Source organism: Apiospora hydei (assembly GCF_038363865.1).
Source record: "Apiospora hydei strain CBS 114990 chromosome Unknown utg000004l_segment0_segment0, whole genome shotgun sequence".
NCBI classification, from domain to species: domain Eukaryota; kingdom Fungi; phylum Ascomycota; class Sordariomycetes; order Amphisphaeriales; family Apiosporaceae; genus Apiospora; species Apiospora hydei.
Window position 1 is genome coordinate 1682812 of NW_027117363.1, and position 12401 is coordinate 1695212.

At 55.4% G+C, this 12401-nt stretch overlaps 5 protein-coding genes across 5 annotated transcripts; 2 read left to right on the plus strand and 3 right to left on the minus strand.

The window, feature by feature from the left end:
- Positions 1–207: 207 nt before the first annotated feature.
- PG997_003041 (uncharacterized protein) lies at positions 208–1630 on the plus strand (the record flags this gene model as incomplete). The annotated part of the gene is made up of 3 exons (XM_066807356.1): positions 208–588; positions 636–758; positions 806–1630. 3 exons carry the CDS (start codon positions 208–210, stop codon positions 1628–1630), a joined length of 1329 nt encoding a protein of 442 aa, XP_066670974.1.
- A 358-nt stretch (positions 1631–1988) lies between these two features.
- Positions 1989–2932, minus strand: PG997_003042 (glutathione S-transferase; the record flags this gene model as incomplete). Its single annotated transcript, XM_066807357.1, has 4 exons — positions 1989–2216; positions 2369–2581; positions 2623–2807; positions 2878–2932. The coding sequence occupies 4 exons, from the start codon at positions 2930–2932 to the stop codon at positions 1989–1991; spliced, it is 681 nt and encodes a 226-aa protein (XP_066670975.1).
- A 1239-nt stretch (positions 2933–4171) lies between these two features.
- On the plus strand, positions 4172–6150 carry PG997_003043 (uncharacterized protein; the record flags this gene model as incomplete). Its single annotated transcript, XM_066807358.1, has 5 exons — positions 4172–4457; positions 4587–5093; positions 5204–5447; positions 5533–5774; positions 5855–6150. 5 exons carry the CDS (start codon positions 4172–4174, stop codon positions 6148–6150), a joined length of 1575 nt encoding a protein of 524 aa, XP_066670976.1.
- Positions 6151–6679: 529 nt separating this feature from the next.
- Positions 6680–8549, minus strand: PG997_003044 (feruloyl esterase B-2; the record flags this gene model as incomplete). The annotated part of the gene is made up of 2 exons (XM_066807359.1): positions 6680–7012; positions 7089–8549. The coding sequence occupies 2 exons, from the start codon at positions 8547–8549 to the stop codon at positions 6680–6682; spliced, it is 1794 nt and encodes a 597-aa protein (XP_066670977.1).
- A 2237-nt stretch (positions 8550–10786) lies between these two features.
- On the minus strand, positions 10787–12043 carry PG997_003045 (uncharacterized protein; the record flags this gene model as incomplete). Its single annotated transcript, XM_066807360.1, has 2 exons — positions 10787–11875; positions 11933–12043. 2 exons carry the CDS (start codon positions 12041–12043, stop codon positions 10787–10789), a joined length of 1200 nt encoding a protein of 399 aa, XP_066670978.1.
- Between the last annotated feature and the right edge of the window lie 358 nt (positions 12044–12401).

Sequence of the window (12401 nt, forward strand, 5' to 3'; positions counted from 1 at the left end):
CAAACAAGATGACTGCGAAAGCATCGTTGCGGCACAGATTCTCAAGAAGGATCTAGTTGATCTCCGGGACGATCCTTTGAAGGACGCAAGGGGAGAGAAAGAGACCTTGTCCATTAAAATGCGACGAAATTGCTTGTAATAGAACTTCAATTTCCAATACACCTTCACACCTTCTCAGTCTCACGTGGTACGAGGCGTTACGTCACCATGATCATTCCCAAGTTACCCGGCGTGCACTTAGACACGACGCTAGCGGACTTGTACCGCGAGAACGGCATACATGGCGCCTTCATCGTGACCATGTACTGTGTCTTCGGCCACCTGGATCTCCACGCGAACTTCCCGCGGGAGATCACCTGGCCCGAGGACGAGGAGCCGGTGCCGTTCTCGGACGACCCGGCGGAGCAGGAACGTCTGAGGAAGGTCATTCTGGGACTCAAGCCGCTACGGCGGGCCTGGGGACTCGGGAACATGGAGGTGCTCTTCTTCGGGCCTAACATCACGGCCAAGGGCATGAAGACCGCGCTCTCGCAGCTGCACCCGAGCCAGCGGCACATACCCCGGCTCGTGGATCTAGACAAAGGCCCGGTATCTGAGCAGCTCCGAGGCATGACAACTAAGACTAAGATAGGGAGGCCAACGGCACGGAAAATAAGAACAAGAAGCTGCTATTCTGGAGGCCGCAAGGCTGGATGAAGGAGCACGACTGTCTTATCGACCCGCAGGAGGCCTACAACATCAACTCCAAGAAGTACCTCGTGACTTCCGGTATGCGCACGCCCCCTCCATCATCGTGGACCTACAGACGACGGACCTTACCTCGGCCTCGTCATCATCGCTCTTCCACACCCGGCCCGTCCCCTTCGTAGTCAAGCTCTGCCGCGCCGGCTGCGGCTTCGGTACCTACCTAGTACGCAACGAAGCCGAGCGCGAGTCGACGCTCGCAGCCCTGGCGACGTATCAGCGCCGCGGCGTGGGCGAGGTACTCGTATCAGACTACGTGGACCTAGCCGAGGACCTCGCAGTGCACTTCCTAGTGGGCGCGCCGGGGACGGCGCACGACCGCGAGGACCCGCTGATCCTGGGCGTGACGATCCAGACGCTGACGGCGGGCGGCAAGTGGGTGGGCGGGTACATCGACTACAGCGCGCAGGCGCGGCTGGGGGACTACGTGCGTTCGACGCTGCGGGACACGACACGGAAGTTGCCCGAGTCCTTCGTGGGCTGGGCGGGCATCGACATCGTCGTCGACAAGCACCGCGACGGCGAGCAGTTCGTCGTGGACCTCAACGCACGCTTCACCGGGTCCATGCCCATCTGCTTCATGGCGGGCCACTTCTGGGAGCGCCGCGGGCTGCCGCTGGCTCAGTTCGCCGCGTTCGAGTACAAGGCGGCGCACGCGGACGAGATCTATGAGCGGCTGTACACCCTGGTACAGAGTGGGCGTGTTGTCGTTACCGCCACTGCGACCATAGATGAGAGCCAAGATGGTGGTGACAACGACGGCTCGCACATGGCGGATATCGTGTGGGGCGGTCAGGACCAGGGCGACCTGGCACGAATCGAGAAAGAGATTCGGGGCAGACTTGGAGAAAAGCCCCGGGTGCAACTCCCCGAGGTTGCCGAGTAGATAGATAGAGAAGGGTCTAATGCATATCTTGGACGGGTAGGCAAGGCAAGCAGGCAAGGTGCAGGTGATGGGGGCTCAGGATGTAACGCTCGCTGCCGTGTATATTTTAGACGATGGGGTATTGGTAGCAAGACTTCACAGTCATCAAATCACATAGCCGCTGCAATACAAGGACGAGCGATCACTGAACTCTCTTTGATTACCGACCCTCCATCAAGATCCCCCTCGCCTATGTACGGTTTCCCGTGTATCACACGCGCGCCGGTACAGGGGATCTGCCATCCCGAGGTGCAGAAGGCTGTTTTGGGAAAGTTCCCAAATGTAGTTTGACTATCCAACCAGGGCCGGCCGTAAACCCTCATTGGGCCAGGCCGGCAGCCTTCCGCATGCGGTCGCGCTTAGCGCGCGAGCGGGCAACGTGGACCTGCTCGTCGAAGACGGCGGTGATGCTGGGATGGTTAGAAACGGCGATCGCCCACTTGTGGAAGTTGGGCGCCTTGTCCTCGATCAGGCGGTTCAGACTGGTGGGATAGACCCCGTGCTTGGACAGTGTGACGGCCCGAATGACGAATGGGCCGGTGATGACCTGCTCATCGAACATCAGCATCAACAACGACAGCAAATAACAGAAGCCAGTCCATGGTATAAAGTCGGAGTAAATCGACGGAGGAACTCGACTTAAGGTATGTACGTAAGACCGGGGTCCCTGTCCACCCCCTGTGCTTGGGTTTCACTCACCTCGGCAAGGGTAAGCCGCTGGCTCTTCCCGAAGAAGGGGGCGGCGTCCCCCAATAGCGGTTCGACCTCCCGAACCAATCCCTGCACAGCCTCGTCGACCACCTGCTCCTCATCGGATGCAGTGGTGGACTCGAAGAGCCTGAACAGGGTGGTATGGAACTTGCTCCAGTACGCATCGGTGAAGAAGGACATGCTGGCGCGGCGGAGGGCCCCCTCCGCGGTCGTGGGGGTGGGCACAGGTGCGAAGGGTACACGTCCACGAGGAACTGGCAGACGATGGCCGACTCGATGATGATCTTGTCGTTCCATATCAAGACGGGCACCAGCGCGCGAGGGTTGATCTTCAAGAACTCCGGGGGCCGCGGCCCATCGACGTTGATGATTCTCTCCTCGAAGGGGACCCCCAGTTCGGCCAGTACGACGTCAGCGCGGTTGGCCCCTGGTCAACATGGTCAGGCTACTAAGTTCCGGAACGGGGAGAGTGAGTGGTACAGTGGGCGGCGACGTACATGTGCATGTGTGGTTGGTATAAAGAATTATCTTATCGGTACTGGGTGAACCCATTTTGATCTGGTGTTGTTGTGTTATTGGCCTCGAGTCGTTGCCTTGTCTGCCTTGTGTGGGCTCTTCAGAAGTTTTTGGGGTAGGATGGAGCAATCAATACAAATCGTGATGGTGTCCTACTTTCTGCAGGTTGGGCTTACAATGTGTTGGCTTTAAGTATTCTCGCTCGTCAACGGTCTTGGGAGGAACCGTCATCATGGATGAGTCAGCTTGGCTTATACGTTGGGTATGTACGTTGCATGAGGATACCTAACGAGATTCCAAATATGCATTAAACAAGTAAGTACATACATGTATGCAATGCACTTATCCAACCCCTGTCCTTCCTTCCTCGCATCATCATACTGTACCTCCAGCCAGGCGCAGCTGCCAAGGAAGACATCCCACGTCCCCTGATCGAGGCGATGTGAACTAAACCAATGCAACTTAGTAGATCAATGTATAGACAAGGTAGTTTACTATTTTGGTAATATCTGCAGTGCGGGCATGTATGTATCATCGCATTTGCGTTACACCGATACATAGTCCTGTCGTGTCGTATCGTGTCTGTGGTTACACGTCCACATGCGGCATCGTCCTATATTTCATTGCGTGAAATCGTACATCAACCACCAACCGGAACTTTTCATACCCAGAGCATCTCCGAGAATTGGCAGTTTCCAATACCCGACCCCAACCGCCTGGGGACGATGTATCTGAGCCAAACCAGGCCGCGCCGCTCAGTTGCATGCAATGTTTGCCTATCATATACGAATTCGCCGAAAGGGGACATGGTGGTGTACAGAGGAACATGCTTCTGTCCACTGATGGATCTCCAACCCGGACTATACGTATCGCTTTTCGAAGTGGTCTTACTCCTCATTGGGGCGTCCATCGTCGGCCAAGCAGAAGTCTATTGCTTTGACTTTGCCCCCTCGTTGCGCACCTTCCCTTAGCAGAATAGACTCCACCGTGACCTGCTCGACCAGAAACCTCGCCTCATCCATCGCACTCTTTTGTTTGGTGTGACATTGAACATGGGCGGGTCTAGGACGACAAGGAGATGGGAGGATTGGGTAATATCCAATATGTCACCCACCTTCAATGTTAGTCATAAAAGAGACAGCAATCATCTCTCCCCCATGTGTCCAAGAAGTTCCTGATAAATGCTGGAGACGAGGCATCGACTAGCTTCAGTTCTTCTGTTTCGAGCCTTTCGTTCTTTGTTCCACAAAGCTGCAATAGGACCTCATAAACAACATGGACAAAAAGACATCCAAAGACGATTTGTTTCCCGCTGTAACGGAAAAATCGAACCCGCAATCGAGTTACAATGAACATCCAGGAACTACCACCGACGAGGAGGCCCAGTCGATTCCCTCCGGCCAGGATGGCTCGCCTCCGCTTCTCCAGATGAGAGTATCCAAGACAAAAGGAGTGGGCGTCATCACCACCCTCGCCGGTATCAACTTTCTAAACACAATGGGCTCGGGGATCCTCATCGCGGCACTTCCGCGCATCGCCAAGGACGTCGGCTTGTCCACTAGTCTGGTAAGCAGAGTCTCCAGTCTGGTCTTTTCTTGTGGTGTATCTTCTTGCAGTGTCACACACATCCCCCTGGAACATGAGAAAGGCAATATTGACACCGAGCTTTGTTAGATGCTTTGGCCCGCAGCCGTCTACGCCCTCGCGGCGGGGTGTCTCCTGCACGTCTTCGGTTCCTTCGCCGACATCCTGGGACCCAAGCGCGTCTGGGTCGTGGGCAGCTTCCTGTTCGTCGTCTTCACCGTCGCCCTCGGCTTCTCCGTCACGGGTATCCAGGTCATCATGTTCCGGACCTGTTTGGGCATCGCCATGGCCATGTGCCTGCCCACGAGCGTCAGCCTCATCACCAATACCTTCCCCAAGGGCCACTGGCGCAACACGGCGTTCGCCATGAGCGGCATGGCCCAGCCGCTTGGCTACGCGCTGGGCCTCGTGCTCGGTGGTATCTTCACCGACACCATCGGCTGGCGCTGGGCATACTGGATCATGGCCATGGTGAACTTCGTCATCTCTGTCATTTCGGTTTGGTCCCTCCCAGACGTCCGGCATCCGTCTAAGAAGACGTGGGCGCGTCGTCTCCGTGAAGATGTCGATTGGGTAGGGGTACTTATCCTTAGCGTTGCTTTGGCCTTATTGAGTAAGTGAACACTGTGAAACGGAAAGAAAAATCCCCTTACTCTCTTACACAAGCTCGTACTTTCGAGCCAGCGTCTCCGTACAGGACCCAGGCTAATCGGAAACCTGCAGTGTATGTGCTTGCCATGATTACATCGGATTGGCGCAACGTGAAGAAACCCGCTCAAATAGTCCTCCTCGTCGTGTCGATCCTGCTTCTTGTAGCCTTCCCCCTATGGATGCGTCGCCAAGTTCAGGTGGGAAAGCCGGCACTTATACCCAACCGGCTATGGCGTAAGGCCTCTTTCACATCGGCCTGCCTATGTGTCTTCTTCTGCTGGTCCTCGCTGAACGGCATCGAATATTTCACCACCTTGTAGTATGTCCCGCTGCCTCTAGACTATACATGCCTTGAGTCGTGAATGTATTTGCTGACACAACACCACACGCTAGCTTCCAAGAGGTCCAGGGCTTATCGGCTCTCTCCAGTCCTCTATCCGATATTTCTCACAGATCGTCATGGGGACATCCGTCAATATCGTCCTGGTCTACATCATCTCGCGGGTCAAGGTTATAACACTTGTGGTCGTCTCCACTTGCATCACTCTCATTTCACCGGCTCTCATGGCCACCGTGGGTGAACTCGAGAACTATTGGTTTAGACCATTTTGGGCATTATTCCTCTGTCCCGTCAACCCCTGGGGTAAGAGCTTCCCTCGTTACGGCGAAAAGAAAACATAATAAAACGAATGAATATGAACCTCAACTAACCATTGTTTGTAGTCCTTTTCAGCGTTTCCAATCTACTCATATCAGACGCTTTCCCGGCCGAGATCCAATCGCTTGCTGGCGGTGTCTTCAACGAAGTCGCGCAGTTTGGTAACGCTGTTGGCCTTGCCGTAACTGCTGCGATTGCGGCATCGGTCACGGAGCACTCCAATGCCGAGGGAAAGACGGCAACGATGGACGGCTACCGTGCCGCGTTCTGGACCATATTCGCAAGCTCCGCGACAGTGTTGATTATAAGTATCGTAGGGATGAGGAGGGTTGGCACTATTGGAAAGACCGAGAAGGATTGATAGGTCCAGGCAGTATAGTGTGTTCTGGCTACTTATAGACATGTACGTCGCGAAGAGTCGGGTGGCTATTTACATGATAGCGGTGCTGGGTTTAGAATTGTGGAACTAATTTCTCACTCTCGTTCGAGGCACCCCTTTCTTTTGGTGCGCCTATGCAGGCGCCGTATATCGTATCTTGATGAAGAATCTTGGCGCAGCACATCTATAGTACCAATACGATACTGGTGTGTAACACACGGCATGAGAATAAGCCCTAGTATCGTACCGACATCTATAGTATAATCGGGGACTCTCACTTAAACAAGGCATTATCTAATGACTTATTGGGAGCGGGAGAACGGGCCATCTTGAGCATCGCATTGATGCATCAGTATCGCATTCTTGAGTAGCATAACTGCTTAAGGGTAAACAGCGCGGACAGCTGAAGGTAAGCGTAGAATAATTTCGACTCAGGTGTGTTTAAGCATTGGTTTATCATTAATGGTTAATTCGGGTTTAGATATTGCCTGTGCTGCGAGACGCCTGAACTCTAGTAGATGCCGGTAATAGGGCACGACCAGCTCGCCGCATCATCCACATTCCCGACGCCATTATAGACTGCCGTCTGCGGCCATCGGCAAATAGGCCTTGTGAAACTCACCCCAAGAGAAGGTGTGTCGTTGACGAACTTGGTCCCGATAATTGATTCCGGTGCATTTCCTGTCGTGCGCCGAGGATGTTTCAGGGGGTCGTTCACGGCCGAGCTGATATTTGTTGCAGCACCGGCAGCACTCTCAACCCAATCAACCAATGAGTAGAGCAGCGAGTGCGACGAGTCATTCGCTGACAGGGGAAAGCCTCCTTGGCCTGCACCGTCTAGAGCCTGTTTGTTGGAAAGGGGGGATACGTTGTCAGCATACATCTCTTCCAAAGAGAAGTCAAGGCTAATTACGACTCACCCAAGCACCGGCACCGCCAGAACAATGCCCCATCCCGGGAACCATAAAGAGCCGATAAAACCGATCCACATCGCCCGCGCGCCCAACCACGCTCTCGTAAAAGTAGTTGACCTCGTCGTACCAGGCCGCCGCGTTCAGGGACGGGATCAGCGGATCCGCGTAGCCGTGGTAGTGCAGGACCTTGCCGCCGCGCGCCTCGAACGGGCGCAGGTCCGGGTCGTACGCGTTGGCGCCTCCCGGGTTGACGGCGTCAGCGAAGGCGACGTCGGCGGCGGACAGGGTGCGCCAGTCCCAGGACGAGTCGTTGTAGACGGCGTTGCGGTAAAATTCGGGCCCGAAGAGGGGCTCGGCGGAGTTCATGAGCGAGGCGAAGCCGGATTCGCCGCCGGGGGAGATGCCGGGGTTGATTAGTTGGCCGTCGCTCGTTAGCCAGGGCCGGTATAGACGCTTGAGGTTGAGTACCTGGTCTCGCGTGAGACAGTCGGTGTTGACGGTGGTGTTCGTTTTTCCTCCGGTTTTGCCGCAGAGCAGAATCTCGGGCCGGAATGCACATCGGGAAGGGTCCATGATGATACCGTCCGCCACGCCATCCAGCGCTACATCGCACTGCTCCAGAACGGCGGGGGCGACGAGACTCGCCCACAGGCCCGCGGGTATAAAACTCGACCGCGACGCCGGGTACTGCAGCAGCGCCGCATACGTCTGCCAGGCGCTCGTGTGCGTCTGCCACGGGATCGCCGACCCAACCAGCACACCGTCAAAGTCGGCCGGGTACCGCTGCAGCGCCGCGAGCCCCTGGCGCCCGCCCGTCGAGCAGCCCGCGTAGTACGAGTAGTGGGAGGGGGACTCAGACTCCGCAGCAGCTTGAGTAGTATGGTTGTCGTCCCGGTAGTACGCGGCGACGACCTGCTTCGCGGCCACGACGGAGAGGTGCAGCGCGCGGTGCGCCCAGTCGATGGTGCGTTCGGGATAGTGCAGCATCCAGGAGGCGCCGGGGCTGCTCGGGTCGTGGCCCGTGTCGTGGCCCGTGTCGGTTGACGTGGTCGCGAAGCCCTTGCGCAGACCCCACGCGACATCGGCGTAGTTGATGCTGCCCGCGAAACCGCCATTGCCGACGGTTAGGAGCCGTGCGTTCCATGCGTCAGGTTGCGGGAGCCATACCTCGGCCGTGGCGGCGCTCTCGGGGCTTGTCTGTATACTGAGAGCCACGCGACAGAAGCCGGGTAGTTCGTTGGTCGGGGGACCATCGGCAGCCAATCCAACGGTGGACAGATTTGCCCCTTGCGGCATATCCGTCGCCAGTGTGACGTTCGCGGTGCCATTTGAGAAGGTCCGGCCGCTGAGAGAGGCACAAGCTGTTGCTGTCGTTGCCGCTGCCGCTGATCCTGCTGTTGCTGCTGCTGCTGCTGCTGCGTGGCTTAGAAAGCCTATCATAGGCGCAAGTAGCCGGAGCGAAGCCATCTCCAGCCGCAAAACTGACAAAACACTACGCGCCAAGAAGTCGAGGTAGGATGCAGCCCACCCCGTCGACAAGCGGTGGGCCACTGTATATATACGGGTTGTCCACCCCCATACCGCTGGAACTATCCGCAAGCGGGGCGGCGATAATCTCGGAGCCTGCCCCGACGGCACAGGGGTCGCCAGTGGGACAAATACCGGGTCGGAGGGTCCGACGATTATAACGTATATCGGCGCGAGGTTGCCGAAGAAGACTTTCGCAGTCTCGAGCAATCTTTTGAGTTATACAAGCCAGTTTTATCAATCAAGGGGTCATTCCACCGAGGCCGTCGTTGCGAATTCATTGTCAGGTCGGTAGTTTCGCCGTCTCTTGATCCCGTTATTGAAGGCTATGTCGGCACGAAAGCCATCTCGCTCCCAGAAAAGGGGGCTTGATAGAACATCCATCTTGGAAATATATTGACACAAGCCTGGGGGTTGGTCACAATAAGCTTTTTCACCGTGACTGTGCTCGAGTTCCTGTGAGCTCTTGTCACTCATGGATCGAAAACACGGAGCGAGAGAATCCCACACATGTTTCGTTTCTTCCTCTGGCGCATCGAAACGTGCCAAAAGTAAGTATGTTTGTTGGTCATGAGTACTGAACCTCGGTAGGGTTCAATGGGTTGTATGACGAAAGAATAACCATTCACTCAAGCAATTCCAAGGTCTTCTGCCAACAAAAAAAAAAAAAAAAAAAAAAAAGACGCTTCGCTCGAGAGAGGGCTCTTCCGTTAATAAGTCCCGCTCGAATTGGGTTTCGCCAACGTCCGAGCCAAGGCCTACCCAGGGGGGCAATGACGACCCGATAAAGAAGTGTCTCAGAGCTGCAAGCTCTGCTGCCTCACGTCAGAAATGCTTAATATTTCCCTGAAAAAGATTGCAGCTCATAAGGATTACCAAATAAACAGAACGAATAGGGGTCGGCCAGATCATGACATCAGTGATATGGTGGGCGCATTTTCTCTTTGCAATAGGGGACAATCTTACTACCTCGGTCATATATACTTAACATACATTACTCTCTCCCTGATTCAGTACCCTACCTACCAAGATCGAACGACTGACATGGACTCGCCAGTAAGGCCAATGTCCCATCAATGGGCTACCACTGCGAAGAAGCTGCACAGACTGACCCCCCAATTAACATAGGCCGAGAGGGGCATCCATGGTCCCTATCGCACATATTATCCAAGCCGGCGGCCATCCGGAGGCGGGTTACTACCTCTTCATACAGAAGGCTACGCCCACACATCAGAACCATCATTGTCACCATCAGAGGACGAAGAAAGCAACTGGCCCTGCGCATGCAGTGTCCCGACCCTGTCGTTTGACGATGGCGTGCGGTGCGTCGTGGGGGCCGTCGCTCTGGTGCTGCTTGGCTGGCTATGGGTTGGCACCATGTACCCCCAAACGCCTACGAGTGAACCTGGCTAGACATTGCTTACAGTAAGGAGATGGCAGCTGGGCTTACAAAATGGAATATATGGCCGATGGGGGAAATGGCCTCCCTGAAGTAGGAATGTCAATGGCCTTATCAAACTTATCAAACAATTAGATTGATGCTGGAGTTAATGCATCAGGGCAGAGGAACAAGACGAGCTACAAGGCACTAACTATATGCCCTTTATTTTCACAGTGGAACCAATGACAGAAGACTACCGAGCGTATAATTATATCGATGGTCATCAACGTTTTTGAGATCCATGCTAGAATCAAGGCGATGTACAATCCGTCTTTTTTTTGTTTTGTTTGCAGTCTGTGTGCATATCCATGAAACACTGCGTAAGGGAGGGTTGAGCTGCATAACCCCGTCAAATCCTGCTGGTTGCGCAGTCGGATGGCGTTGCGTTTGACCGTCTGCCAATCCTTTGGTCAATGCCGATACCGCATTCTGTCCAGTGAGAATCCGGCGTCGCTGTCGTAATATCAACGAGAAGGGGAAATAATAAAATACAAGCAGGTGGGTTCTGGTCATCTGCGGGGGGGAAAGCCGATGCTTGGAGCCCCCTCCGGAGCTGCGTTGCACCGTAGTCTCGAACGGATTTGCTCGAGTCAGAGGGAAGGCCGCAACATCTCCAATCTGGCTCTGGAGCTGCCAGTAGGAGCATTAGTGCAGGCGGCAAGTGAGATGCGGTTGAGGTAACAGTCTTTCAGCGCTGGCCATGAGTCTTCACCGATAGACCGTGAACCTAGCGGTGCTAACGCTGGTAGGGGTGGAATCCTCGGTTGTTACCTCGGCCACCGCCACGATAGTTGGCACCGGGGCGGCCTGCGTTCTTGGGGCCAGTGGGGGCATTTGCTGGCGGTGCGTGGTTAGGATCAGCAGGTCCTGGGCTGTGGTGACCGCCGCCCCTGTTTCCACGGAAGCCGCCCCGGCCACCCTGGTTGAAGTTCGGTTGCGGGACATCGTCGTACATACCTTCCCACGACGTCGGATCGCCGCCAGCAGCAGCGGGTGCGCCGCCACCGCCGCCACCACCACCTCCTCCCATACCATAACCGCCTTGTCCGTAGCCTCCGCGACCGCCGCGTCGACCTCCACGACCACCAAACTGCTGCTGGTTATTGTTGAATCCCTGTTGTTGTTGTTCACCACCGCCCTGGCCTCCAGCGACCTGGTTCATCTGGCTCTGCATTTGTTGTTGCATCTGTTGCATCATGGCTGGATTCATCCCACCCATAGGATTGTTCTGGCCGGCCTGGCCAGCGGCGCCACCGCCACCTTGGGCCATCTGATTTGCCATTTGCATCTGCATCATCTGCTGCATCATGGCTGGGTTCATACCGCCAGGCATCATGCCCATACCCATGCCCCTGTTCATGGCCATTTGTTGCTGCATCATAGTCATGTACTGCTGCATCCGCTGCATATACTGTGCCATCACCTGGGGCGTCATGCCGCCCTGGGACATTTGATTCGCCATCGGGTTCTGGGGGCTGGCCTGTTCTTCGGGGCCCTTTCTGAACTTGCCACGTCGAGAGGCCTCTTCTTCCTCCCGCATGTTACCACGCGGCTGGGCCTTCTTCACCTCAATGGGCTTGCCATGAATCTCCAACGGGACACTAAGGCAGTTATCCACGCCAGCCTCGCTCTCAAAAGTAACAAACCCAAAGCCTCGGGGTCGCCCAGTGTCCTTGTCCATCATCAGGGTGGCATCAACAACGCGCCCAAACTGAGCAAAGTAGTCCTTGAACTCGGACTCAGTCGTGTCCTGGCTGACGCCACCGACGAAGATCTTGCTCGTCTTCTCTTGTTCGTCACGTGGAATGGCTCTCTTGGGGTCGATCTGATCTCGAGATTAGTGTGCTGCCCAGGAGCGGGGGCGGGAGCGGGAGTGACTCACGATCTTTCCATCCAAGAAGTGTTCTTTGACCATGACAATGTTCACAGTCTTGGGATCCTTGAAGGTGAGGAACCCGAAGCCTCGTGATCTGCCGGTCGCACTATCTCTCATGACGGTGCATTCCGTCACTTCACCAAACTGGGTGAAATAATCACGGAGGGACTCTGAAAGGACATTTGGTGAGTAGCTACTCATGCGATGGGCCTAGAAACAACTTACGGTCCGTGGTCTCCCAGTTCAAGCCGCCGATGAACATTTTTCTGTGGCAAAAACATTGTTAGTCAGCTCCCTGGACACAAACTGATGTGCTGATGCTGCAGCGTGATGTGAGATCAATCAAACATGAGCAGACAACATTCTGGCTAGGCTGTTGTCACTTGAGCAAACATGCGAAGCCTGTCTCGGCTGCGTGCCAATGAGGTTGCGAAATGTGATTAGAGGACCGAAGCATCGCGCTAGGTTTGCCTTC